At 39.6% G+C, this 26,986-nt stretch overlaps 3 protein-coding genes across 4 annotated transcripts in view; all 3 read right to left on the bottom strand.

Annotated features, from left to right (window-relative positions):
• Positions 1-831: 831 nt before the first annotated feature.
• Positions 832-16,357, bottom strand: LOC141789560 (low-density lipoprotein receptor-related protein 8-like). The gene is made up of 13 exons (XM_074669029.1): positions 15,850-16,357; positions 14,955-15,089; positions 13,381-13,521; positions 10,829-10,948; positions 10,503-10,628; positions 7,798-7,975; positions 7,011-7,226; positions 6,481-6,599; positions 6,145-6,284; positions 5,399-5,540; positions 4,202-4,399; positions 3,235-3,383; positions 832-1,069 (listed from the first exon to the last, which is right to left on the bottom strand). The coding sequence occupies exons 1-13, from the start codon at positions 15,932-15,934 to the stop codon at positions 1,034-1,036; spliced, it is 1,785 nt and encodes a 594-aa protein (XP_074525130.1). The 5' UTR covers positions 15,935-16,357; the 3' UTR covers positions 832-1,033.
• Positions 16,358-18,139: 1,782 nt separating this feature from the next.
• On the bottom strand, positions 18,140-20,619 carry ndufa7 (NADH:ubiquinone oxidoreductase subunit A7). The gene is made up of 4 exons (XM_074668504.1): positions 20,491-20,619; positions 20,224-20,273; positions 18,551-18,688; positions 18,140-18,364 (listed from the first exon to the last, which is right to left on the bottom strand). The coding sequence occupies exons 1-4, from the start codon at positions 20,539-20,541 to the stop codon at positions 18,277-18,279; spliced, it is 327 nt and encodes a 108-aa protein (XP_074524605.1). The 5' UTR covers positions 20,542-20,619; the 3' UTR covers positions 18,140-18,276.
• Positions 20,620-23,188: 2,569 nt separating this feature from the next.
• mast3b (microtubule associated serine/threonine kinase 3b) overlaps positions 23,189-26,986 on the bottom strand; it is a 30,078-nt gene continuing 26,280 nt past the window's right edge. Inside the window, exons 23-28 of one of the 2 annotated variants that reach the window (XM_074667547.1) lie at positions 26,751-26,951; positions 26,324-26,550; positions 26,051-26,173; positions 25,802-25,938; positions 25,334-25,518; positions 23,189-25,187 (exon numbers count right to left, since the gene is read on the bottom strand). In XM_074667547.1, the coding sequence (XP_074523648.1) occupies positions 24,082-25,187; positions 25,334-25,518; positions 25,802-25,938; positions 26,051-26,173; positions 26,324-26,550; positions 26,751-26,951 (1,979 nt within the window). In that variant the 3' untranslated portion in view covers positions 23,189-24,081. Of the gene's footprint in view, positions 25,188-25,333; positions 25,519-25,801; positions 25,939-26,050; positions 26,174-26,323; positions 26,554-26,750; positions 26,952-26,986 lie in introns of both variants that reach the window. The other variant, XM_074667546.1, reaches the window with a different exon arrangement.

Raw genomic sequence — 26,986 nt, 5'->3', positions numbered from 1 at the left:
CCTCTCCAACTTTCTGAAGTTTAGTTGTCTCATTCAAGCAGACTCCTGTTGGAAGCAGCTTCATTTTTCAATGTACCAATATTGAAGTGTGATTAAATTCTTTACCCTTGATACGTGGCCTACTCCTGCTTCCTGCTTGATCTACATCTTTCTACACTTTAATCTGCTCCCAGGATGGTCACAATGCATTTAAGCTTGGACAACCAAAATCTAAAAAAAAAAAAAAACCAGACCAATAGCGTGGCAATGCAAAGGCCAAAAACAGCCAGTGGAGGAAGAGTTTTCCTCCAGAAAATATTAGTTAAACTTTAATTATCTGTTTACCTGTTCGACTTGAAAAGTAAAACAAACAAAAATACATGAGCCATAACACTGCAAAAGAAAAACAGTAGGATAAGCAAAAAGATACAAGATTAGAAAACTCTTCTGGAGAAAGTGCAACTAAACAATAAAATGACATTTGCCGGAACCCTTCTTTTCTTATTCTTTTCTTATTTTGGTCTGTTACATCTTCAACAATTAAAATATAAATTATTTTATTTCTTGTCTTGGAATAACAGCACTGATTTCCAGATGCAAGGAGCTGAAACCAGCAACTGTTTGTGATATGTTCTCTGGTGAAAGGAGCAACTAATCAACCTCTTTTTTTAAATATATACAGATCACATTTTAATTTCAGGCACAACAAAACTTTGCGACCTCTCTGAGAAAGTGCTTTTGAACATGGTTTGAAAATAATGCATCTGTGTTGGTGGATGTTATTTTTTCACTGCTGTGCTCAGCTTTTAGAGTGATAATGAAAAAAAAACTAACATCAAAGAAAAACTCAAGTGACCACAAGACCCTACAGTTGGTACTCTGAGAAACCGAAAAGCTTTTGTTCTTGTTTTTGCCCTCGATATTTACCACTGAGTCATTTCTTGTGTGAAACCAGATGGTTTTTTGTCTTCATCCTCTCAGCCACGAGGTCACCGCGGGGTCAAAGCGGCGCAGGGGGAAGCCTGGTCAGCTGACTGTGTGTGACACACCGCCTTCATTCACCTTCCAAGTCCAGCTTAAGCAGAGTTTCCTGGCGGCAGAGAGATACCTGGCTTAGTCGACATACTGCACAACCGTAAGCCTATAAAGTGATGGGAACGGGTCAAGGTGCTCCCACGGTGCTTTCTAAGAAATCCTGACCATTGCTTCCCAACTGACTCATAAATATGCTTTAGCTCATAACTTTCATTAGTGAGAAAGACATTTGGGAAGCACTGAGACATAAATTAAGAGCTGATCTTAAACTGGGAATTAAATCTGATTCATGAATAATCTGCATTACACCCACTAGATAATGAGGTTGCAAAAAAAAAGCATCAACATCAAGTGTAAACTTAGAGACTTAACAAAAGCTGTGAGAATGAAAACCTTTTACTGTAGATGGCTAAAAAGAGATCAAGCTTTGATTGGGGCTCTTTACTGAAGGTAAGGTAAGGTCACAGTGTGAAGATGAGAAACTATTGGTGGAAATCTAATCTAAGAGAATAAGATAAGCCTGTTGATGATGAGGGTGGATTTTTTACAGGAAAATACATAAATTGAGCTGTTAAACAAACTTCAGTAAAGGTCATGCATCTTATCACTGCTCTGTGGTATTTCCATGTTGACAAATACACGTGACTCAAACCATCTCTTTCTGACTGTAGGGAAAACTCTTTTTAAAGTTTGGATGATCTTGATTCTCCTTTTTTGAGTTCTTCCTGCTTTGGTCTGTAACTGTAAAGACTTAACTTGTCATATTAGCTACATCAAGCCTCAGTTGTGTCCCGATGAAGCTGTTCCAAACCCAGGTTGTTAAGAAAAGCATGGCTTCCTGAGCAGGAAGAACCTGTGTATTCCTGTGATTCAGGAGCGGAAGCTTTCCTCTGGTATCTCGTTAGAAACAAAAGACTGTTCCACAAACAGTTCACAATTACTGATAACTGCTCAGGTTTAGCCTGGAAAGTCCACAGACTGTCCTTTCACTTTCAATCTGAGAGAAATGTCCCAAGTGGACACACTGTAATTGGTTTGATAAAATAAATAGAAGAAGAGAAATTAAAGCCTAAACATATTTTTTGTTGAGAAGTTAAAAGCCCAAACATATACTTTTCAAATCATCAATAAACAGCAGAAACTATTTCTAAGTGATTTTGAGAGTATGAAAACAAGTTTTCTATCTACCATGTGCTGCAATGCTGTTCATCCCATCAGGCTTGATGCTAAAAGTTTGTTTTCTTTGCGTTGTTTTAATCAGAGATAAGCAGAGAGGGCGAAACATCTGAGAACTAGAAACGACCTCGCACAGGAATTTGGGAGAGAGTTCATGCAGATAGTCCTCCACAATTTTTCTGACACTATGCGACCTTCTCTCTTGTAACCCAATCATGTAAAGGGAAGTTATTAAAATCTATGTAATGCCTGTTCATAAATGTATGTCCCCTTGATATATAATATGAAAATAATCAAACACCACATCAAATATTCCTACTATTTTGATACAAACTCTGGATGTTTCAGAAACACAAAATTCAGATACTATAATGTGATGTGTTTCTTGTTGTCCACTGGTTTAACTGAACTTTCTGTGTCATTTTAAAGGCGGACATGCCCTCAATGATCTCCTGACATCAGAGGTTGAATGAACATGTTTGAAATATGACTTAAAGCTACCTGTGAGGAGTTTTCAGCTGGTTATGAAATATTAATTTCTCTTAATGACAAATGTTCCACAAAGTAATGTTTGGGTGCTAATGGTGCAGAAAAAATATTGTTACTACTGAAAAACAGTAAAAACAAAGCCTAATCAGAGCTGTGTGCATCTGATCTGATAAAAAGTGCAACCAACACCATTAACATGTTTGTACACAGAGATTTGTGACCTTGTTTTACAGCTCAAATATTTATACATTTCACAGTTAAGAAGTAGGCAATCCAAAGCAGATTGTAAGTTTCTTCCTCAAATCTCTGAAAGATCAAAGGCAGAGCCGCAAACGGTCCAAAGATATCACTTCTGTAAATCACTTCTGTGATTTACCTGTTTGCCAGAACATAAACTCAGCCTCCAAAATAAGCATGAAGCAGGAAACAAACTCTACTCTCAGTTAAATATATCTAAGGTGTACACGAATCCAGCTCAATGAATGACATCTTCTCTCTCAGAATGTATGAAGGCGCCTGTTTGGGTGTGTGTGTGTGTGTGTTTTCTTCTCTTGCCTTCACAGGACCCCTCAGTGGCTCCTGGATGATGAGCGGGTCCTGGGACTCCTTGAGGGAGAAGCCCTGATGAGTGAGAGACGTGGACGGCCTGAGCTCATCCCTCCACCACCACAGAGCCATTCCCACCAGCAGCACACTAAGAAACACTAAAAAAAACACACACACAATTAAGTCACTTGTTGGAGCTTTCTACAGACATGACAGACTGTACGTTGGGGTGACGTTAGCTTTCAGCCCTTCACCTCCTCAGTGGAAAAAGCAGACAGGTGGCTGCTGTGACTGGAAACAGCTGCAGCACTTTCTTCTTAGAGAGCTTCTTATGAGAATAAGAGATGCTTTGCATAAAAACCAGGCTGGAAAACATGCAATAATAGCTCTAAAAACAAGAGCAGTTTGTTTGTGGGCAGGCTGCCAAAATATTCACTTCTGAGCACAAGTTAAGCTTTTAAGTGTTAAATTTGGCAACACAGAAAATACATCTTTCCCACCTTTTCTTGGTAGTCTGTGCAAACATATAGCTGAACTTGGTTTAAAGTTCTTTGGCAGAGTGAAAGTACATCAACAGATGCTGCCTGTTGCATTTGTATGACTCAGAAGGGAGGGATCATGTTGACCTCAGTGTTTTTTTACATCACATTTATATCCTCAGAGTCACAGAAGAATCAGCAGCTGAGCAACTGACTGAAGGGAATCTGAGGACAAAGTAACTCCAGTACTCATCCGAACTGTTACTTTGAAGCAAGTCGCCCCAGTAACTGACTCTAAAGTGGAGATGCAGAGATTCTTTGGTGATTTATTTGGTTGGCAGACTTGTGTTGACCTGCTGAGGTCAGAGGAAAGAAGCTATTTTTAACAGCGCCTTGTCTTAGTGCCAACACTAAAAAAAAGATAAGCAGGAGGTTTCCGTATCCATGTGGTGGGAGTTTGTTCAAACAAATGAATTCAAAGGAAAAAAGTTTCTTACTGATAAGAGATAGAATTCCAGCAAATGTAGGATCCGACAAAGTTGATGTTGGAATCACACGTGAGACGTCAGGAAGCTCTCGAGATTTGTTTTGTCCTGTTTCAGGAGAATTGCAGGTAAACTGGAGTCTTTCAGAACGCAGGTCAACAACACACTCATGCTGACACACCGCCTCAGGATGTCCGCACACTGAAGGCCCTGAGAACCAGAGAAATAAAAAATCAAGGGTTGTATTAATTGCTGGGCCGTCCACTACCCATGATAGCACTGAAAGATTGGACTTTGTGCACATTTTTAGCCTTATTTGATTTATCTACATGGCCTAAAGTGCATGGGTCAAAAGCATTGTCTGGCATAAATAAAATCAACAAGTGGTCCAATCCCAGACTCACACTCATGACTCACAGAGTCTGAGGCGCATTCCCAGAAAGTGTGTGGTCTGAGGGGCTCTGATGATGTCCTAATGACGCAAGATTGCACACTCTCTGTGGGTAGGCATTACTGCACATTCATGTGGGGGTGTGCCCAGAGTTCACTGCCAACTTAATGACGTAAAGACTGTGAATGTTCAGCCCTTCACTAAAACAACACTCCATAAGTCCTGAAAGTAAAATCTTGATGAAAACACAGCAAACACCCATGGATGGATGGGTAAACCCTCAGAAGGTTGAAGAGACAGCATGCAAATTTTGAACATTTATCGCACTTTTGTAGGGATGTTTAGGTTTTTCACTTCAGCATTCACAAAGATGAACCTTCTTTTAACTTTTGATTGGTAGCTGAATTATATCAAAATTCTTATAAGAAACAAATTCCATTTGACTGCAAATAACCATAAGAGATAATATTACGGAAGACGTATGGGCACTGCTGTGTGTGTGTGTATTTATATAACAAGCTAGCGTATGTGCAGTGAACCCGCATGTATGGGTGAACGTACTATCCGGATTACGCTCCTTATAATAGCAGGAAATCACAGAGTAAGTGACTTAAAGCCAAGTTTTTGTTGGTCAATAGCATAATCCCTTTCAGCTGCCTCGAAGTGGCAATTTGTCAACAATGCACCTGACCATGTGCCGTTTTAAAGCCACTACACACAAGAGCCCAAACATGAAGGCAATTATATACGACAAACATTTCCCCCTTCAGCAAAATCACAGTGGAGCCTCAGAAATAATAAACAGACAGTGATCATACCGTTTGGTTGGAGAACTGACTGGATGATGACCACACCGCCTGGTGAGGTCGTGTTTGACAGCAGCACTTGAAGGTTCCTGCCGTCGCGTTTGCTGGCTCTGCAGACAGACTTTGTCACCTCTTCACTCCAATAAACAAAACCCTGAAACAGAGACGACTGAATTAAGTGAAACAGCTTCAACACTTTTTTTTCAAATTGAACTAGTGATGTTCATGATGTATCGTCTTGAATAATATGTTCCAGATTTTCTAATACTATTTGTCACAGGATAGCACAAGATTTTGTAAATGATCATAAATTGAAGAGGCACGTTTCTTTTTCAGTTCATCTAAAATATTTTATCTGTCCGATGTTTTCTCTTGGTTTTAATGACTTGCATGCACCAGATCAGGCAGCAGCACATTTTTGTCCTTGAATCCACTTACATAATAAAACATGGATCAAGACATATCAACATTTGCTTCACAAAACTAAAAGTATTTTTAAAGAGGTCAAGGATTTTGTTGCCAAAACTGACAGGACTTGCAGAACATTTTCAAGAGTCAACTTCTTGCTGAGTTGTGTGTTCAACTTTTTTGGTTGAACTACATCAGAATAAACAGCATGTCATTTGTGACATACAACTGATGTTTGAGATGTGCAAAGCCTCCTGTTTCAGTTTTTTTCACACAGTTTGGAGCTGATCTTCCATTTTATATTAATATTCATAAATGTACTGAGTACACTGTGCCATTTTCTAATTTACCTCAAACACAGCTAGTCCAAACGGTTGGTCCAGATAACCGTTGGATTCTACCACTGTTTTACGATGACGCCCCTCAAAATCAACTCTGGAGATGCTTCTCATTCCCTGGTCGGCCCAGTAAAGCAGCTGGCGAGGCAAATCTAAGATCGAAAAGTGGATCATATAAACTCAACACAAAATGTAAGCATACAGTGAATTTCAGCTGAAAGTTCCCAAGGCCACATGCACACATTGTTTTAGTACCAAGGAGAAGTTTTTGTTAAGTTCCCCAAACATTCAACCGTGAAGAGCAGGAAGTTCACAACATAGTTATAACTGTTAAACTTCAGGACATACCCAGAGAAAGAGCAACGGGAAAGCGTAGTGAGCTGGTGACCAGAACAGTTCTGTTTTCACCGTTTAAGCTGGACCTCTCAATCTTTGGGGAGCTGCCACACTGAGCCCAGAAAAGCATCCTGAGAAAATAAAGAGCTTTTTAGATTTTCTAGGCTGGAAATTATTTAGTGATATTTTGAGAATGGAATTATTTTCATCTTGACAAACAAGAAGCACAAAATTACAGCAGGAAGAACTTGAGGTTTAGTTGGAGCTGACAATGCACTTCAAACATTTCTCAGTTTTGTCTATTAACCATCTGTCATGACTGTGTGCCCTGCTCCGCCTCTCCCTGAGTACAAACAGAACGCAATGCTTCAGGTGTTTAGTTAGTGCTTCAAGTGGTGTTCGGGTAAGGCTTTTCTAAACATGCTGTACCTGTATGCATTTCACTGCGCAAAAATGACATCACCACTGACCCCCTGACGTGATTTCAATGATGCAGCCGACCATAAAAGAATTAAAAGATTAAACAGGCCTGTTCTTCCTACCCGAGCAGAGGATGCACAGCCACAGCAGAGGGTTTCTCCAGCCCTGTGATGAGTCGATGCTGAGCTGAACCATCAAGCCGGGCAACATTAACAGAGTTGTTCCCCGTGCTGGTCCAGTAGAGGAGCTGGTGGATCCAGTCCACAGCCAGACCTGTGACTGAACTTTTATCTCTCAGCACCAAGGCCGGGTCCTTCTGCTTCCCACCCAGTGAGACTCTGGAGAACAACACCAGGATGCGAAATGTTCCAACTGTGAGAGTATTTTGGGTTTGTTTTCAAAATGTATTTAAAAACTTCATTGTGTTTGAATTGCTTTGGTTTTTCTTCTTTACTTTACAAATTACAGAAACCAGATTTTCCATTTGAACAAAGTCAAATAACAAAATCAGGAAACAACACACAATAATTCTTCTTCTTCTCCTTCTTCCCCTCAGTGCTTACAATAGCGAGGTTGCAGTAATTGTACCGTGACACTTCTGCTCACTTTAGAAGGCAGAAGTAAGTCTTCTGAAAATTGCTCCGTTTGCTGTTTGACACATTATTTGACAGCTTTTTAGCCAATGTAAAAAATGAGCACCAAAAGAAAGAGTGGCATGTTTGTTGGTATTCATGAAACTGTTGTGTACATTATTGTTTTTAGCCACAGAAAAATCTAACGTCTACTTTTTTTGTGGTTGAGAACCTATGATCCTTTTTTCTTCAGTAAAATAACAGATTGTGTCTTAGGTTAGTTTATTTCTTAAGTGCTGGGGTTTTATTACAGTAGCAGCAGTATACACTGTGTTACCTGTAGACTGAGCCTCGTCCTTGCCGGGCCCAAAACAGTGTTCGTTCAGAGACCAATGCTGCCACGGGACCTGGACCTGGACCCGATATGTGTAAAGCCGGTTCCCTGAGCTCAGAGTTGGTGACGCCCATCACTTGTATTTGTTCAGATGAGGTGAAAACCAGCTCAGCCTCCTCACCTACCACAAACACCACACACACAGTTTAGTTTGAACCATTTAGATCTGATGTGTCTGGGATGTTGGAAAAGATTTTTTTTTTTTTGAATTGGGTAAACATGAATTCTTCAGACCTGACAGAAAGTAAAAAAAGAGACTCCTTTAAGGAAGTGAATGTTGTGATCAAGTTAATTCTACAATACATAATGGAATTAAAATAAGTATAATTTCTGCACTGTATCAACTTATCACTCATTTAAACCAACACTCAACTCATAATATCAAAGAAAATGGAAAGCAGAATCTAAAATTAAAAATTCAGATGGCAACTGGTTCGCTATGTAGAAACACATCAAACATCCACCAATTTATGGATTAGGGGCGAGTTCTGGGAAAAATCTGATTCCTTTTCTTATTACACCCAAGCTAAAATTTAAATAGAATAGATTTTTACTAGAAATGTTAGGTTACAAAATTCCTATGACTTTTCTGTTGTTATATATGTGTCGTTTTGATTCATCTGAGGGGGCTCTACACAAGGGAGACAAATATTTGGTGAAATTACTGTTGATAGCCGCAAAAAAAATCTATATCTAGGAATTGGGGCAGAGTGGACTCACCAACCCAAGAACAATTGCTTGAGATTATGTAAGAAATATTCATAGCGGAAAAACTGAGGCACCGTTTGAAACACAGATGGATGACAGGTGGGAGAAATGGACATTATTCAAGATATTACAACAAGGGATGAAAAGGCAAACAATACTGGAGATAACCGATGGAACAGATATACTGCAACAGAAAGTTCAACTCCCAACATTAGCTGGGTTTCCATTACACCTAGAATTTCCAAAAACCTAAATATCACAAAAGAGAAACAATAATGGAAACACGGTATTTTCAAAAAACCTCTCAAATTTCCATAAAACGTTTTTACACTCTCATAGGTGGTTTTTCAGACATTTCGATAATGAACTTTGTTGTAAAAGTGCAATGGAAACACCTTTTCTGCATGTTGTCATCACAACACTGCTCCCTCACCTCCTCGTACGTGTCCACTGCCACACTAACAGACTCCAGCGCTCATATTTTATCAGCTCTGCTCTTATATATATGTTCAATGCAGGGTAAGGGTTGTTTGTGTTTTTGACCGACACTTGTGAGGGCATCGGGACGGCTGTGAGCCGGTCAGAGAGCAGCAGGAGGGAGAGGTGGAGGTGTGTGTGTCTGCGTGAGAGTATGTGAGCTGGAGATGATGATTTTCATTCAGTGTTTTGTTCCTGCCTTTTTTGAGTTAGCGTGATCACGGCCGACAGTTTGAGCAGTGAATAAAAACACAAATGTTCAAGAATCGGCATCATCATGAGTGCAGCGTCAGGATGGACATTATGTTTTACTTTACTCAGTCGTGCGCAATTCTGGTCGTAATGGAAACACTGGCAAGGAGAAATTGTTCTTTGTCAAAACTTCAGAAATATCACTTTTATTATGCGAAAAAGTGTAATTGAAACCTGTTGTTCTGGATTTGCCAATGTGAAAACTTATTTTTTTAAATAACCAATAAAAATTTAAGTTACAAAAAAATGAGTGAAATTTCTCACATGGACACAAAAACAGCCATCATTTTGACATGTATAATGTATAATGAATGGTTGTTTTAATAGAGAGGAAAACAAGCGAAAAAGATGTTCCTTTCATTTCAAGACGCTTAACCTGTAAGCCATTTCATTACTCAATCACAAGCCTGTGGAAATAATCAGGGCTGTGGTATTTCATCAGTAGCAAGAGTCAGATATTCTATCGGCTGAAAGATACCAAATCTCTTTGAGATAACTAACTGACATCTGACAGATGACTGTTTCACATGTAAACAGCCTTTTTCATTTAAGTTTATCAAGATGGAACCTGCGTGAGTTGATTATTTCTCCATGTGCTTCTGATAACATTCAAATATTGGCCGCTTTCATGTACTGAAAGTGCGCATGCACGCAAACACGATGACCCCTTGACTTCAAAGCAGGGCTGTGATTTATGAAGCAGACTTCCAGAATAAAGTTAAAGTGAATATCAAAGTTAACTTAGAAGCCAACTCAGACAGAGTTTTCCTGTGATATACTTTTAGAATTTTTTCCTGTTTAGTGAATGTTTTGAGTTTGTGTATGTGTTTATTAACTGCTTCATCAACCTGATCCTTAATTTATTTTATTTTATTTAACTGCATTTTTTCATTTCATAGTTCAGTGAAAAACAGGCTAAACTTTGGACATTTTATCTTCTTTAATATAACCATCTAAATTCTTTCTTAGCCTCACATTCATTTCAGTTCAGTGCAGAATATTACATCAAATTAGTTTACTTATCTCAAGGAAAACATGGTATATCACTGATTAAAGGAGGCAACATGGCTAATAACAAATAAATAACAAATAAATAACAAAAACAATTAAAAATCAAACAAATCAAGAAATCTGCTGATTCTTGGGGTGAGGGAAACATTGTGCAACAACACACAGTCTGTTATCGGGGTGATTAATCATTGGTGCCTCACCTTTGGCCTTGCAGCTTCCTGTTGTTACATTCATGGAGTAGCCCTCATGGCAGTTGCAGTTAAGGCTGTCGTTCATGTGGACACACAGCTGGTCGCACACATCCTTCTCCAGGCACTGATTAATCTCTGGACAAAAGAGCAGACACTTTAAAAGGAGTTTTATAGGCCCAGAATAAAGATGTGTTTATAGACTCAAAGCAAGACCAGCTCCTCTTACTCAATAACAGCTGTTTGGCAGAGGAGGTTTAATGCATATCTGGTTAATGTTATTTAATTGAAATAAACTGATTTAAACTACTATCATTTTTCTGCTCTTTCAGGCTCACCTTCACATTGACCATGTCCGACCAGTCTCATGTTGTCAGGGCAGTCACACTCAAAGCCAAACTGTTGGTCTCTACACACATGAGAGCAGCCTCCGTTATTCAGCTCACATTCATTCTGATCTGCAAAAACAAGCGTTACATCATCAGTGGATTCAAAGACAGAAAGAGAAAACTCTGATGTTTCATAATGAGAATGAAGCTCTTTATTATCAAAGCTCTAAATTATTGTCACCACTTCTAATAGTCAGATTATAACCAAACAACCACAGAGATGTTCATTGTGTTATGTGAAGCATGGAACATTTTAATTAATATGGCAACATTTCATTTTCAAGAGTCGTATGATGAAATAGTTGTGGTCTGCCCATGCAGTTCTGGTTTGGATGTCCTGAGGTTGTAGTGATTGTTTCCCAGCAAAACCCAGAGTTCATGAGGATAAGTTGATTAGATACTAACATACACTTCACAGGTATGCAGCTGCCCCGCACTGATCACCTGGTGGACCTTTGATAGCTCATATAAGGAGGTTAAAACTGGTGCCATTGAGCTCTGTCCTCAGAGAAAGATCTCCTGATTAACATCTGGATTTCTTCTTTGACAAATCTTTTCAATATTAAATTGATTGATGTTTTGCAGAGTGATTTATAGTCTCCATTTCAACCAAGGGAACAAAACGATTGCAAAACAACAAACACAAGAGGGGTGGGTAAATAATACAAATTAAAACAATGTTTTGCCACAGACGAAAATATGGGACTGGTGGGTCAAAGACAGAAAGAGACAGACAAAAGGATTGAGAGTGAGACACAGAGGGCTAGACACACAGACACAGATTTACCGTTTTCTGATATTTTAAAACTTTTAAGTAATGACTTGCCGATTTTTTACCTCTTTGATGATCATCATATTTGTTCAGTGTTTATGAAATAAATGTGTGTGTATGTATTAACCACTGTTTGATGTGATCGGCCATGCTGTTCATCTTTGGGCATTTTTATCAAGAATATCATGCAAAGTAAAGATATTCTGAATTAAATTGAGCAATAAAGATGGAAAGACACAGACAACAATAAAGACAATTAGAAAGACAGAGACAGACGTCAGAGCGTATGAGTGAAAAAGAGAGATCAAGATAGAGAAAGAAAAAGAGAAAGTAAATGAGCTAAAGAAAGATATACAGAGAAATAATGATACAACTAGAGAGACAGATATATGGAGAAAGAAAGTCAGAAAGTCAGAGCAAGCAAAAGAGAAAGGAGGAAGGACATGCAGGGAGAAAGGAATAAAGAGCAGAAATGGTTAAAAAGCTAAGCCATGAAAGACAAGAGTAAAGAAAGACAAGAGTAAAGAAAGAAAGAAAGAAAGAAAGAAAGAAAGAAAGAAAGAAAGAAAGAAAGAAAGACAGAAAGAAAGAAAGAAAGAAAGAAAGAAAGAAAGAAAGACAGAAAGAAAGAAAGAAAGAAAGAAAGAAAGAAAGAAAGAAAGAAAGAAAGAAAGAAAGAAAGAAAGAAAGAAAGAAAGAAAGAAAGAAAGAAAGAAAGGGAGTGACAGAAAAAAAATGGATTGACTGGATAAAAACCTAAAAACCACAGAAAGAAAAAAGATTAACGGCTGTAAAGACATAAATGAGGTAAGAAGGAAGGATAATCAGAGAAGGAGAGGAGGAATACATGTCCCTGTAGGAGCTGTTTCCCCGAATGAATCTTTTATTATGGTCCTAGGAGTCAATCTTTGGTAACAAAACGTTTCTTCACTTAACTTAATTTATGACTCTCATGGAGAAGAAATAAGTCTGAGACTTGACTGTCTTCTTGTCATTCACAGACAGAGGGTGTTGTGAAAAAAATCCCAATGGAAGTGAAAACACCATAAAACAGACCTGAGGACAGGACAGTCAGTGAGGAGCTGATCTATCCTGCCCTCTGCTGGCTGATGGTTAAAACATCACCCACAGCGTGTGTGGAAGTCTTCCAACAATGAATCTTTGAGATGTTTGCCCCAACTTTAAAGGAGCACCATGAATTATTTTGAAGAGATGTATTCCAAAAGTCTGTCATCCTCAAGAAAACAACATCATACTTTCATCAATACCAGCAGGATTCCCACCCCTTCTTTGTCTGTTGATGTTTATGGCACATAAACATACTCCTTAAGCTGCGACTGGGCAAAAATCTGTGTTTTAAGGACATATGAAGCTTGCAGTGACAGTTTGATTCAAAGTTGTTCTAATGAGTTGAGAGAAGGGTGTTAAATATTCAAAGACACACTAAAAAAACATGAACTAAAGAAGTTTTACACTAAACACACTAATGGATATTATATTCCATTCCCAATGTGTTTCCTGCTGAATTCAAATGACTACACACTGCACTTCTTAGCTCTCTCTTACCAGAAATAATAATCTGAACCTTGAAAAATCAGCTGCAGGCTACATGTGCAGAAAAAGAAGCAGAAAGGATTGCATGTTTTCATCTTCATGACTCAAAGAGGTGTTAGAGGTGTGCTGACTGTCATGATGTTTCAAGGGCATGAAGCAAAGCATCATCACTCACCACATCTTTCCTCATCACTGCCATCAGAGCAGTCTGCAGAGTGGTCACATCTCCAGATCTGGGGGATGCATTTCCCATCTCCGCACTGAAACTTTGATGCTGCACATGGAGGAGGAGTCTGTGGGCGTGGTCTCAGGTGCTCTATGAAAAGTCAGAGTCAAAGTTTGTAGTTTAATTTAGTTTATTTAGCTCTGAGGCTTCTCAGAGGGTAGCAATTCAGACATAGTCTGCATGGCTTTATTTATTTATTGTATTTTTAAAAAACAAATCAGCTTTTAGAAGCTCTAAAAGAAGCAAAAAAATCCTAAATTAAGTATTGCCTGCAAACTGAGATATCGCTAGTTTACAGGAAAACAAGCTCGAAAAACTTGAAATAAAATATTACAACAGCACAAGTGTCTGGGCTTCATTCGGAGTATTCTTCATAAAAATATACAATTCAAAATGACTTTTGGCATCTGTCTTATAAGCTTTTAAAACTATTCCAACCTATTTCCTCTGTCATATCAATTTCCCCTTTCTTCAGTTTCCCCCAATAAAACCACAGTCTGCTGTGGTTACTGTGTCATTTGTCTTCTTGGGAAATTTAGTTTGGTTTACCTTCTATATTTTTCTTGCCAGAATTCCAACCTCCAAGATTCAAAGTTTTTAACCTCAGAAAAAGATAGTGTGAGTCTTTCACACCTACTTACAGTGCTGGTATCAGTGACATTTATGTTTAATGTATGTACTCACACTAATCCTTTTATGTGCACTGTACTTTCTCATAGATGTTTCACTTATTAAAAGATAAGGCAGCCAAATCCCTCTGGAATTCAGTATCACAAGCTTGAATGATTTAGTGGGATTACAAGTAAAAATCTGCAATGGTATTCGGCTGACACTGCCTGAGAGAAAGAAGCAGTATCAAGGATTAACTGTTTCTGGAGAGGTAATCTAATGAATATTAGTTCACAAGTTTTTTCCCCCAAACACATGCCTGAATTTATCATTAAATATTAAAATGCAGAAGTATAACTATGATAATCACACTAGCCAGTAAATCCCAGCTTACTTTAGAACTAAGACTAAGGTTTTTTTATTAAAACAATACTGTCAATTGAAAAGCTGAGCAAGTCTAGGTATAAAGCAAAAACCATCACTGACCCATGCTGATTGTCTGAGCATGTTAAACTTTGACACTGTTTATGTTGGAGTTCATTTCACTGACAAATAAAAACAGGAGAAATCCCAGACAACCAAAAATTCAAGGTGTATTTTACATTGAAACATCTGTCTGCAACTGACATGATCTACTCTTGCATCACACTGAACCTATGACTCTTCTGTTTCACTTAACGCTTAACTTATTTTCTTTTTCCAGATTACACATATGTAAATCTTTTCCATAGTCTTATGCTTTAATTTCTCATCTTCACTATGAGTTCCTCAGTGTTTTGTAATATTACTTTTTTTAGTGTTTGCTTAAATTTGCAAAAGAAAAGGGCAAGAGCCTGTGAAAACAAAACCATGCAGCATGTGTGGGTGTGTTTTTACAGTTTTGGGTGGAATTACTTCAGCAATGTTGCACTTACTACAGCGCTGTTCATCTGATCCGTCTGCACAGTGTTTGTGCCCATCACACACACTCAGTTTGGAGATGCATGAGCCATCGCTACATCTGAACTCCAGCTGTTCATGGCAGGTGGGCAGGGTGTGACCTGAAGCACCTGAAACAGGAGAAAACAATTGCCTGTTACTGTGCTGAATGTCTTTGAGTAAGATAATAAGTCAGAAGGATTATATAGGACATCTAAATAATCAAATAATGGAAAAGAAAAACAGCCTGAGAAGTCACGAGAAATGATTTATGTGATGGTATAGATAATATCTTAAATGAAGACATCAAAAGAACAGGAGAAACATTTAAAAAAACAACAATAATTTAAGCTGTTTTTTTTTTGGGGGGGGGGGGGGGGGGGGGGGGGGGGGTTGTTTTTTAGTTTTGTAAAGGAAAATGCATTTTTTTCCAAACACGAAGGGAAAAGAAAGAAAGAATTTCAATCAAATCAAAGTTTTCTTTTCGCAAACTCATGTTTTTTTTTTTTTTTTTTTTGTTGTTGTTGTTGTTGTTGTTTTTTTTTTTTTTTTTTGGTGTTGTCTTTTTAGTGTAATTACTTTATTCAGTGCTAGCACAGGAAAGGGTACCTTTACCTCGCTCAAGTTTTCCTTGACAACCCATTTCAAATCCCTAAACCGATTTGGACTGCACTGCGTTTGCCCCTTGTAGATATGTTTATCAGGACTCAAAACTTGGACAGCATAAGATGTGTAGTTCACTATAGGTTGTGTTGTAACCCGACTCCATCAGACTGACAGGCGGCGGTACACCTGAGAAACTCTCGACTTCCCCCCGCTATCAGTGAAAATATCGCTTAGAAGAAGGGTATCTTCCATTTCACACATGCATATGCAATTTCAGCTTCTTACCCAAAATATGAAACCACGTTAGGGATGTAAAGAGGAGAAATAAACAGCCAAGGTGTCCCATGCTCGATGTCCTCCACGGTAGCATCGCACGCGGCGCAGAAATATGACGCAAGAGATGGCTCTGTCAGATGGCTCTGTTCGTGGGTAAACTCTGGTGAACGTTAACGGTCGGTTTTGGGCTGTGTCGCTGGTGAAGTTTATGTCATGAGATTTATAACAGTTTTTAACAGAGACCTGTGTTTTCATGTTCCTAATGGTGATATATAGCGCTGCTGTGCAGCCAGCGTAACAAACTTTTATGCTCCAATTACAAACCGAGGGGAAAGAGGGCGCGGGTACAGCCCCTAGACTTGCCCCCTCAAATCAAAATTTTATAAGCTGAGAAAGCACATTTTGATGTACTCACAAAATTAACATCCATTACAAGTCGACAAAATTATCTGCAGTAGCGGATAAATCCGCCGAAAAAAAGGCACACGATATTTCCCTCTCATCTCTCTTCCCCACCGCTGTGTATGTACTTAAAAATTGCACAGCCACACTCAGACACACACCTCAGTAAGCACCCAATCAGTGTTGCGGTATGCTAATGAGCCAGGACGTAGCCTGACAGGGTAATGTCAGGTTTCAGCATTGTAACAGGGTGAGTTGGCTGAGCTCCATAATTTTCACGTTGATACTGTAACGGACTGGATAATGGGAATGTTACTGTGGAGATTACTAATCTTATGTTTGAGAATTACAAAGCTCTGTGAATGCATCACCCGCGATCGGCAGTTCAGCAGCCAACGTCTCTGTGTTGTGCGTTTTCTGAGACTTGTAGGACGCGCTTAACTAGAGAGCTAACAGTTACTACAATTTAGTGGTCAAATGACCATCAAAACATGGGTTAAGTCCTAGGGTCTCTTATGCAAATGCTACATCAAAGGCTCATTCACAAATACTGTGTAAGATACGTGTCCTCAGGTGGCAATCCCACATGACAGCTATGATCACAGCAGACTACTGTTGTACAGTGGAGTGAAGAGAGTGTTGTATAAATTAGTTTGAGAAGATTTTTATTATCATTCATAAGACTAGCTTTCAGTTTTGTAAATATTGACTATAGTATGTGAAGTACTACTTAAGGTTAAAATGTATTTGAGAAGTAGGCAATCCAGTTAAGATAAATGCTGTTGGTTGAAATCTGGATGAAGGATGGTTCATTTTATTTTAATCATTTATTTTATTTTTATTTTTCAGTCCTGCTAATATGGGGATTATTGTTGTGGTCTGTGTCCCATTAAATGCTCCCATTTAACAAGACACAGACAGCACAACAATACACAAAGTCGTCCAATTTCAGGGGGACAAAGGGGGCTTCTTGTGAGTCTTATTTGGGCTTTGGTAGAGGCCAGTCTGGAGGTTTGTGGAGCCAGGAGATCACTTGCCATCATTTGGGGGTCTTGATCTTTTAAAATGACCCAGGAACCTGCTGGACCAGACACGCAGCCAGACAGCAGTAGAACTATTGAACATCTTTTTTTTTGTTTTGTTTTTCAGCCAGCACAGATGACACAAACACAGGTGTTTTCAATCTTGCTTGCTGGTTAGTACAACAAATCATTGGTTGCATCTTATGTTTAGATGTCATCTTACAGTTGTCAGTTGGTCTCATTTGTTCCACCAGAATTTCTTGTTGTTTTGATTTTTTGTTTCCTTATGTTTGGTGGTTGTGCTCAGCCTCTTTCTTTTGTTTGATTCTCTTATGTTTTTTTTTTTTTTTTTGTGGTTTTAATCTGGGCCTCCTTACATTTCTCACTTTATTCAATTTTAATTTTATACACACTTTGTGACCCTGTTCAAAAATGCTAAATGAATAGTTTTTTAATATTACCATTGTTATTATCAAGCAAAGGAAAAGTCCCATTTGATTTTACTGGGGTAAGAATCAAAGTAATATGTACACATAACCTGACAAAAGCAGAGGTTCATATACTACACACAAGAACTAGCTTCAACTCAATAATGCAGAATTGTAAAATTGACTTTAAAAATAAAAGAATATTATGGACTACCTATAACCTATATATAAAAATCAACAAAAAAATTTTTTTCGCAGACCTCCCCGGCAGCATCAGGCCACAAAAGTCATGATGATGGGAGAGGCTGGCGGGGACTCCCCTCTCACCTTAGATGCACTATTTCATATCACTTTCACACTGCAACAATTCACACCCTGCTTTTTCAGAACCCTTTTAAATTCATTCATTTCATGGTATGATCAGTGCAAATCATTTTGACAAAAAGGTTAAATAGAACACGTTTTATTCACACTTTCTATTGTACAGGATAGAACCAACACAAATAGTAGGCAAGCCTCTCCAGCAGGTTCAGATGAAGAATTGATGTCGTTTCCACTTAATGAGGGAAGGCTAGTCTTGCTTCTCAGAGGTATGGCTGGTCTGTGGAGAGAGAAGGCTCCTTGTATGTGGCCCCTGGGGTGACTGGAGCCTTTGGAGCTTCAGCAACTTGACTGGAAGAGGTCGGAACGGTAAAGAAAACACAACACATTAACATTTGCCAACATGAGTAAGAGTGTAAGTGTTGCACAACATAATTTGTAATCTGATAATGAAATTAATTTATAATCTATTGTATATTTATTTTGTCAAAGTCATAAATATTACTGAGCATATAAATTTACTGATAGAGGCTGTACCTGCCAGCTGCGATGGCCTTCTGCGAAGACATGACGACAGTGGCAGGTACTGACTCTCTGCGCCCATCTCTGGTGAAGTAGTAGTTGCCAGCAAACTTGTGGCTTGGTCCTACAGGCAGTTTGGGTGGTGCCTGTGTCCTAGGGAAATGGTATTGTAAACAAAATGAGTGTAAACACTAACTATATATAAACAACAAAACTTTGAAGGAGGACCGATTTTTTTCTGTGTATACAAAGTGTTTAGAAATACACAGGGTGAACAACATTTTAAGTGCAGAGATATCCTAACAATATTGTTTGTATGCAGGGCTTGACATTAACACCGGCCAACTGGCCAAATGCTGGTTGATTTCGGCAGTGGCTAGTAACACCACCATCACCTCCCACTGGCCACTTTGGCGGGTTGAATTTTATCTCAAACATGGAGCAGAGAGACAAGCAAAAAGATGACTCTGATGATGAAAGCTCTGAGGAAATTTAATTTACCTCTCCTTCTTTGTCATTCTCATGAAAAAAGAAATGATTTTCTGATTACAATCGTTAATAAATATTTAAGCAGACAGTGTCTCTTGCTGAGTTTTCATCAGTTCAATTAATCCCCTTTATCATTTTATTATAAGCAATAACAAACTACTATTTTAATTACTATGTCTTAATAGACTGCATATTTTCATATGAAAGGAGCACAATGTTACACACAGCTTTATCAGAGCTGAATACCTGACTAAGAACCTGTGGATTTTAACATTGATGTAGTCTTGTTTTGAGTGTGCATAGGGGTCATTTACATTTAAAGAGGTTGTAAATCTTTTTTTAAGTAAACTTTAGCATGTCATCATCGGCTTTAATCATATTGAACATAATTATCCAACAACAAATGAAAATACTGAGTGGCTAGTAACTCAGGGATACCACTAGCCACAGTGGCTGGTGAGCCAAAAAGTTCATGTCAAGCCCTGTTTGTATGACTAAAGGCTGCACAGAAGGCATTTAGTTCTCAATGCATCTTTATTACAGAGTACAGTATATGCTTGTATTGGCTCTGGCCAGTCTAAAGTGGCATCTCAGTTAGGACTATGGAGGCTAATGAGAGCCATGAACTTTGGTGGGGCATACAGACTGAAATTGTTATTGTTTTGTTATGATATGTCTTTAACTTGTTCAAATAAACAAACAAATGAAATGAAATAAGACACAAAATGTCTTATTGTGTGCCTCTCCCCTTTATTTTGACGTAGGGGGCCTGACAAGTGAAGCCTATTATCTCAAGCAAAACCCCGAATTATTTACCTTCCTGGCTTACCTGTACTGAAGTTTGCAGGCGGTTTCATCAACAAGGCCCATGAACCCACTGACTCACTCTTCTTACCTCGTCTTTAACATTAGTACACCGCTACTGTGTTTTTCAGTCATGCAATACTCCCACTTTTCGGTTACAAAGATAAATTCTTTTTAATGTATAAGCTGGCAAGCGGGGGAACTGGTAATAAATGTCAATACATGGATGTCGATGCTAGTAGTGCCAGTTTCTCTTCAAATCTGCAATATTTACTTTCTTATTTAAATATGGCTATAGATGAAGGTGTAGAAACTGGGCAACAACATTTGTCAGAAGGCGGTAGTTTACTTCCTACTTCCAATATTTAAGTTAACAAACTTGTGACAAATCTTACCTCTTTGCAATCTCCCCATATCTCAGCTGCAGTTTAGCTTGCAGGTCGTGCTAATAAAACAAAAATCAACAGATTAAAACACATAAGACCATCTCTCAATCATCTTCCTTCTTATAGCGCTAACTACTCCCAGCACCAAAGCAACCCATAGAAGCAGCTCTTCCAGGCTTCATACGTAGCGTTGACTTTTTTACGGTAAATCACTCAGAGGTTAACTTAATCTCTTCATGTTTAGATATGAAAACAGCCAGTAAGTTTGTTTCTTACCCCGGATAAATAATTTCGAAGCCTCTGGATAAATTTGGTGGCAGTAGCCATGTTTGCTGTTGTGAAGGGCACGAGACTTCTTCTGTCATATAAGATGTGCCTCTCACCTTCTTACTGCCACCTGGCGGCGTGGAAGAAAACTGCTGCTTTACAAAAAGAGACAATATGACACTGGTCAACCTCGAAAACTAGAGTAATTTTATCAACAACTTAGTAAAATTGACTGTAATTTCGAGTTAAATGCTTTAAGTAATAGAGTTTGTTAAAGTAAATGATAACGACATCCTTTCCTTAATATCAGGATAAGACTGAGAGTTATATTCAGGCTTTTTTAGGCTTTTTTTAACTTTGTAAACTAATATTGAATAAAATATATTCAAACTGACTATATTATCATTTTATGGGATTATAAATGTGAAAATATGTAGTGAGTAATTCTTTTATACTAATAATGAATTACAATTTTGCTATTATCTAACTTTTTGGGTCAGTATCAGAAACAATACAATAAGATGAGAAATACATGACTGTGGCCAAAATGTACATTTCAATGTCAAAATATATTTTTTCTTAATAAAGCAAAAATCTCTTTCTTGTTATGTAGCGGATACTAGAAGAAAATTATATGACAGTAAGCTCACATCGAAGTTACAATTAATTGATATAAGTCTTCAAGGCTATCTGAATTCTTATAATGAATTGATTACCCTTGCACAGTTTAAAATTGGTGTGTAGAAAGTCAAAAGTGCAGTATTTCATAAGCATATTAACTTCACCTGATATATTTCCCACTACAGATCTGTGTGAGCTGTTAGTGACTTCAGAGACCCTTAGTGGTTAATAACGATAAATTACGTAAGAATTAAGCAACAGTGTGAGTCATACAAAGGATGAGTCAAAGAGAAATACAAATTTTATTTGTTGCACAAGAAAACACAGTACAGGGCGAAACAACGCCAGTATACCATGCAGTCAAGTATTACAGATGTGTGTTTGTCTTCATGCAGCATGCACTGAACAGAGGAGTCCATGGGTAAACACGTGCACATGTAAAACAGCTCAACCAGCCAGTTGTTCTTAGAGAGTAATTTTGACCCAAGCTGAGAATCTTTGCTTCACCTTTTCTTTGTAACTTTACAAGTCATCACTGTATGTTGACACAGAAATAAAGCAGACTTTAAATAGGAAAATATTCAAATAGGAAACCAGGGTAAACATGCCAAAAAAACAAAAACAAAAACGAATTTATCATTTTGGTAAAAAATCTGTCACGGCTTCTGTGTTTTAGTGATTTATTCTGACCTGAGTGTCTTTTAACTGATGTCTGTTTCAACCCTGTTTTGTGGTTGGAGTTTGACTTTATTCTGTTTTGTAACAGAAATATGCAGACATGTTACCCAACCTTTCCTCTGCAGCATTACCTCATAATTGTGCTTATTCAAGAGTCTTTCTACAAAGCAAATAATCTACGGGTGCTTGATCAACATCTACAGAGATGGTGTTTCAAAAAGACAGAGACAAGCCTGTGAACAGCAAATTCCTCTCAGCTCAGTGCTAAATTACTCTGTATGAACAGTTTTAAAAGACCAGAACAGACATGTTATCTCTGAGGATTGTTTTCTTCTCTGGTATCAAAGAGATTAGTTTCAATATCACAGCCACAGGATATAAAATGTCTGTACAGTACACAGCTTGTTTGTTCGTTGTAAACAGTTTTGTGAAAAATAGCGACATAATCTTTTGGATTATGTGGGCGGCTGATTTACACGAAGCATCTCATAAACCCATTAACATGACACTGAAGAACTTTTTACGGAGGATTTTAATTTTTGATACTCTGAACAGAGGAGAATGTGTTTAAAATCCAGCAACAGGAACCAACGAAAAATGACGACAAACCTCAGAATTGTGATGTAAAAATGTGAAAAGCATCCAGTGCGTGCTGGATGTGAAATACTTTCTGAAGTCAGACTCTCCTCTTCCTCACGCTTCAGTCGTTATCGTGCATATCCTGTCAGCGCATTTTGAGTCAAACACACAACTTGTTATCAAAAGATACATCAAAATTTGTACAATACAAAGACACAAAACTTTTGTTCAAAGAAGCCCTGGGTTTGGATTTGATGCAAGGGTTCCCTTCCTCCATTTTCACATTACTTTCAACAGTCACCTACAAAAATTCATGTCAAAATACATTAGTGCACTTTTCCCCTCAATGTAAACATCACTACACAGTAAATAAAGTAGGGATAGGTATTTTACGCATGGCATCTCTCGCATGCTGATGAAAAAGAAAACAAAATGAAAACAAACGCTACAGCTTGAGGAAAATACGATTAACACAAATCAAACACAATTCCAGGTACACAATGTTTCCAAAGTGAGGAAAGACCAAAAAATAAATACCAGAAGGTTTTAACAAAAAGAATCCCCTCCACAAACAAGAAGACAGACTTTGATTTGGCTGCTCAGTGTTTTTCCTGTAATTTGCATGCTTTTAGTACCAAGTTGTCACAGCGAGAGGTAAAGCCACGAGGAGTCAGCGTTTGCAGATGTGTGGAGGAGAAAAAAAAAGAATTTGAGATTCTTCTGCGTTGTATTCTGAGATGTACTAAGTAGCCACAACTGAGTTCATTGTTCTGCATCATGCAGGAGTTCATTTTCATTACATGTTGTCAGGATTCTCTGAGTTCACAAATGATCCAAACTCTTCAAAGAAATAGCTTAGAAGACGCTGCACTGACAGCATGAAACACAATCAGCCTCTAATGACTCAGCTTCTTTAAGATTTACAAAGAGGCTGAATTTTAAAGTCTCAATCGTGGTGTGGACTGTGATTTCACACTGCAAGGAACATGACCAACAAGTCATTGGAGGAACTTTAATGCCTCTCTATCAGTTCACACTTCTGCAGGAGTGTTGTTCTCTTGTTAAATGCAAGATGGAAGAGGTGCAAAGCTATTTCACTATTTCAAGCAATATTCAAACTAGCATTTTTCCCAGCATGCATATAAGTGCATTGTAGCAGATAGTTAAGACTGTAGTTGTGTATTTCAGCCCAAGCCTGATTGACAGTTGATCAGATAAAGATGTTTGCAACTCGTTGCTCACAGTGTGAACCCACAGTCGTAACGATAGCAGTATTCTGCCATCTGAAGCTGTACTGACAATGATAGGAAGAAAAAAATTACTCTAGCTTCTGAAATGACTTCTCGTACCTTTTGGTCCTTCAACATTTTTGCCCAGCTTTATCAAACTACTCAATACTTCTGCAGTTCATTCAAAAAATAGACATTTATAAAAAAAAATAGAGTCCAAAGACATAAAAACACATTTTTACATTATGAGTACAAAATGTAGAGCCGTGGCTATACAACAACCAACGAGAACGTCCCTCTTTCCCTTTATTTACTCGTCATAGCTTACAAATGTAATAAATAAGACAAGAATGTCTGCAATGCCTTGAGGCAAATATTTACAATTAGAAAATTCAAGTAAAATCTTCTTCCACTCTCCGCTCAGCAGTGACACCTTTGAACACGAGTTTTGAAGACTTGAAAGTAGAGATATGAGCAGTACAAATGAGGGCTGTCACTTTCTCTGAAGCCCTTTTAGTTCTGTCTCCTCTCTGCACTCTACATGAGAACCGGAGGAGGAGGAGGAAGAAGAAGAGGAAGAAGAAGATGAAGAGGATGAAGTCTCTGCTGCCTGACTACAGCTGCTCTCAGCAGGGGGACACCCTGCCTGTTTGGACTGAGATGAGGAGACGCCCACCTCGTTCTCGTTGGTCTCCTCCCCATCTGAGCACGGTTCCCACTCATCCTGCTCCTCGCTCTCCGTCGAGCCCTGCACAGCGATTTGAGGCACCAGTGTGAACCTCCTCACCACTGGCACCTCCAGCTCAAGCTCCACCTCCTCACTGGTTTGAGGTCGGGTGAGTATCCAGGCCATCCTGTGCTTCTTCTGCTGCTGCCCCTGCTGATGTTGAGTTTTGTCTCCAGGAGTTGAGGTTGTCACTGTGGCCGTGGTGCTGGTTTTCTCCTCTGGCTCATCAAAGCTCACCTCCTGCACCGCCTCCTGTTTCTTAAAGGAGTCTCGCCGCTCCGACAGGTTCAGCTTCCGCATCACGACGAGCTGCTCGGAGCGTTCGATTCTCTGGCTGCCCATGTATCCCCCCAGCCTGCTGTGATCCACCCCGACATAAGAACCTCCACAGGCACCCTCCACCTCCGAGTCCCCAAGTAGGTCCGCCTCACCATAAAATGGCACTTCCAGTGTGTGCCTCCGGGGGGTGTATGACTTCTTATCGGCGTGGTACACACCAGAGAGCTTCTCAGCGGACTGCACCCTCTTTAGCAGAGGAGATCGAGGTGGCTCAGCGCTGCGGGGCCTGACAATGTGTCTAACAATGGTGGGTGGGGACAGAGTTTTGCCGTGGTAGGTGTGGAGAGATTTGGCGTAGCCTGAGAGTGGAGAGGGAGAGCGCTGTGGCGAAAGGGGCTGTGTGGAGGATGAGGAGGAAGTGCAGGCCAGGGGCGAAGGGGGGATATTACTGGTTGACTTCCTTCGGCCCACTTTTGTGTAGCGCTGGGTGTTGAGTTTGGAGCCCAGGCCGTGCAGAGAGCTGGGCCGAATGTGTGCAGCTGGGGAACTGGGAGAGCTGGAGCAGGGAGACGTGCTCTGAGGAGAGTTTGTTTCTGTGGAGCAGAAGCGATGGAAAAGTTCAGATAAAACACACAAGCTCAGTGGATGCTGTCACATATAACATTCAACAATAAACTTTCTACACCAACAAATATCCATCAAAGTTTCTCAGTTTCCTCTGGCGCCAATGTGAGCTCACCAAAGGTCTGATGGTCTGGTGCAGGGCTGCGGCAGGGCGTGGAGGGTCCCGGAGAAAGGCTGTGTGTCGGGGAGCCTGGAAGACTCTCACTGGAGGAAACAGAGTGGTGGAGACCTGAGGAGAAGCTGCGACTGCTGTGCATCACTGTGCTCTGCTTGGAGAGCTTCTTCAAGATGCTTCGTCGCCTGAGAGTAGAACGACAGTCGGATATTAGTTTAAGCTCTGTGAGGTGAGCTGTGGCAACAATACTGCCCAAACTTTCAAGACCTTAAAGTCTCCAGAACAATGTTCATCTCAGATATTTGAACACTGCGATAATTAAACTTCACATTATCAACACCAGAGGGAGACAGAGCACTTCCTGTTGGACATTTGTTTCTAACAGTTTCCAACTCCACAAAGTAAACAGAGTCAAGTTACACATCAGAGCAGCTCTGTCTGAAGGGAACCAAGTCTTCAGGCTCTTACCTGTCATAGTTATCTCTCCTTTTGCTCTTCTTGCTGCGTCGAGCCATCTTGCCTTTGTGCTTGGTCTTTCGAGCAGGACCGACTTTGATTGACGTGTTTTCAAGTGCAATAGTCTGCAGCGCCACCTTGCTGCCACTCTGCACATTTATAGAAAGCAAAGAACAATCCGTTTGTGTGAAGAAAAACAAATATCACAAGTTAAAAGATCAAAGGATAACGCTTCAAAGTAGTCTCGGTGAGTTTTTGTACCTTCAGTAGAAGTTCTAACATCTCAGGGTGAACGAGGCCTTGGACAGACTCTCCATTTACGTGGGTGATGAGGTCTCCAGTGCGGAGACCTGCCTGGTGGGCCGGGCTGCCCTCCTCCACACTCTGTTAAAACAGTAACACAGTGAGGGTGTGGAGAGGAGTTTCATTTGAGCATTGCATAACCACATTTAATACCTATATCTTCTTGTTTTTTGTCATCTGAGCATAATACTTCATCCAACACATCAAAAAGTAAACAAAAAGTCGACCTACCGACACCATGTGATGCACCGTGTAGACATCACTGTCCCCCATGTAGACCCGAATGGCCTGGAGGGTGAAGCCGTACCTCTTCCCTGTGGTGTGGATGACGATGGGAGGCTTTAGGCTGCTGGGGCTGAGGGACAGGTCCCGGCTTGGGGAGGAATCCCGAGAGGAAGGGTTGGAAGAAAGAGAGCGTGGGGAGATAGGGCTGGGCTGAAGGCAGCTGGGCGAATCATCTGCTAAAACAAAACAAAAACTTTAAATATTATGCCAGGCTGATCTGCAAATTCATACCTTAGCGAGTTAAGTTCAGAATTTAGAAATTAAGACTTTCAGCAGGTCTGCGTTATCCACTACACTTCTATCAGAGATGTTAACTGTCTTTCTCTGAACTCCCAGGTTCTAATGAGGAGGTTCAGATGAAGATTTTCTGTACCTGTAGTGATGATGAGAGACAGAGCTGAGACGGACGCTGATTTGGGAACCTTCCCTCCACAGGGAAGCCTCTGTCTGTCTGGTGTCTCCAACTGGTTACCAAATCGTCGTGGACCAGCTGGTTCTTTGGGGGATGAGTGTTTACCCCCGGTGCTGTTACTGCGAATCCTGATCCTCCGAAGGTTTGACACAACCACCTCAGCTGCAGGTAATGCAGGACAGCATGTTACAGTGGGC

This window comes from Halichoeres trimaculatus, unplaced genomic scaffold, assembly GCF_033239565.1.
Source record: "Halichoeres trimaculatus isolate MK-OKI-2021-1 unplaced genomic scaffold, fHalTri1.1 fHalTri1_scaffold_4, whole genome shotgun sequence".
Lineage (NCBI taxonomy): Eukaryota > Metazoa > Chordata > Actinopteri > Labriformes > Labridae > Halichoeres > Halichoeres trimaculatus.
This window is presented reverse-complemented; position numbering and strand designations above follow the sequence as displayed.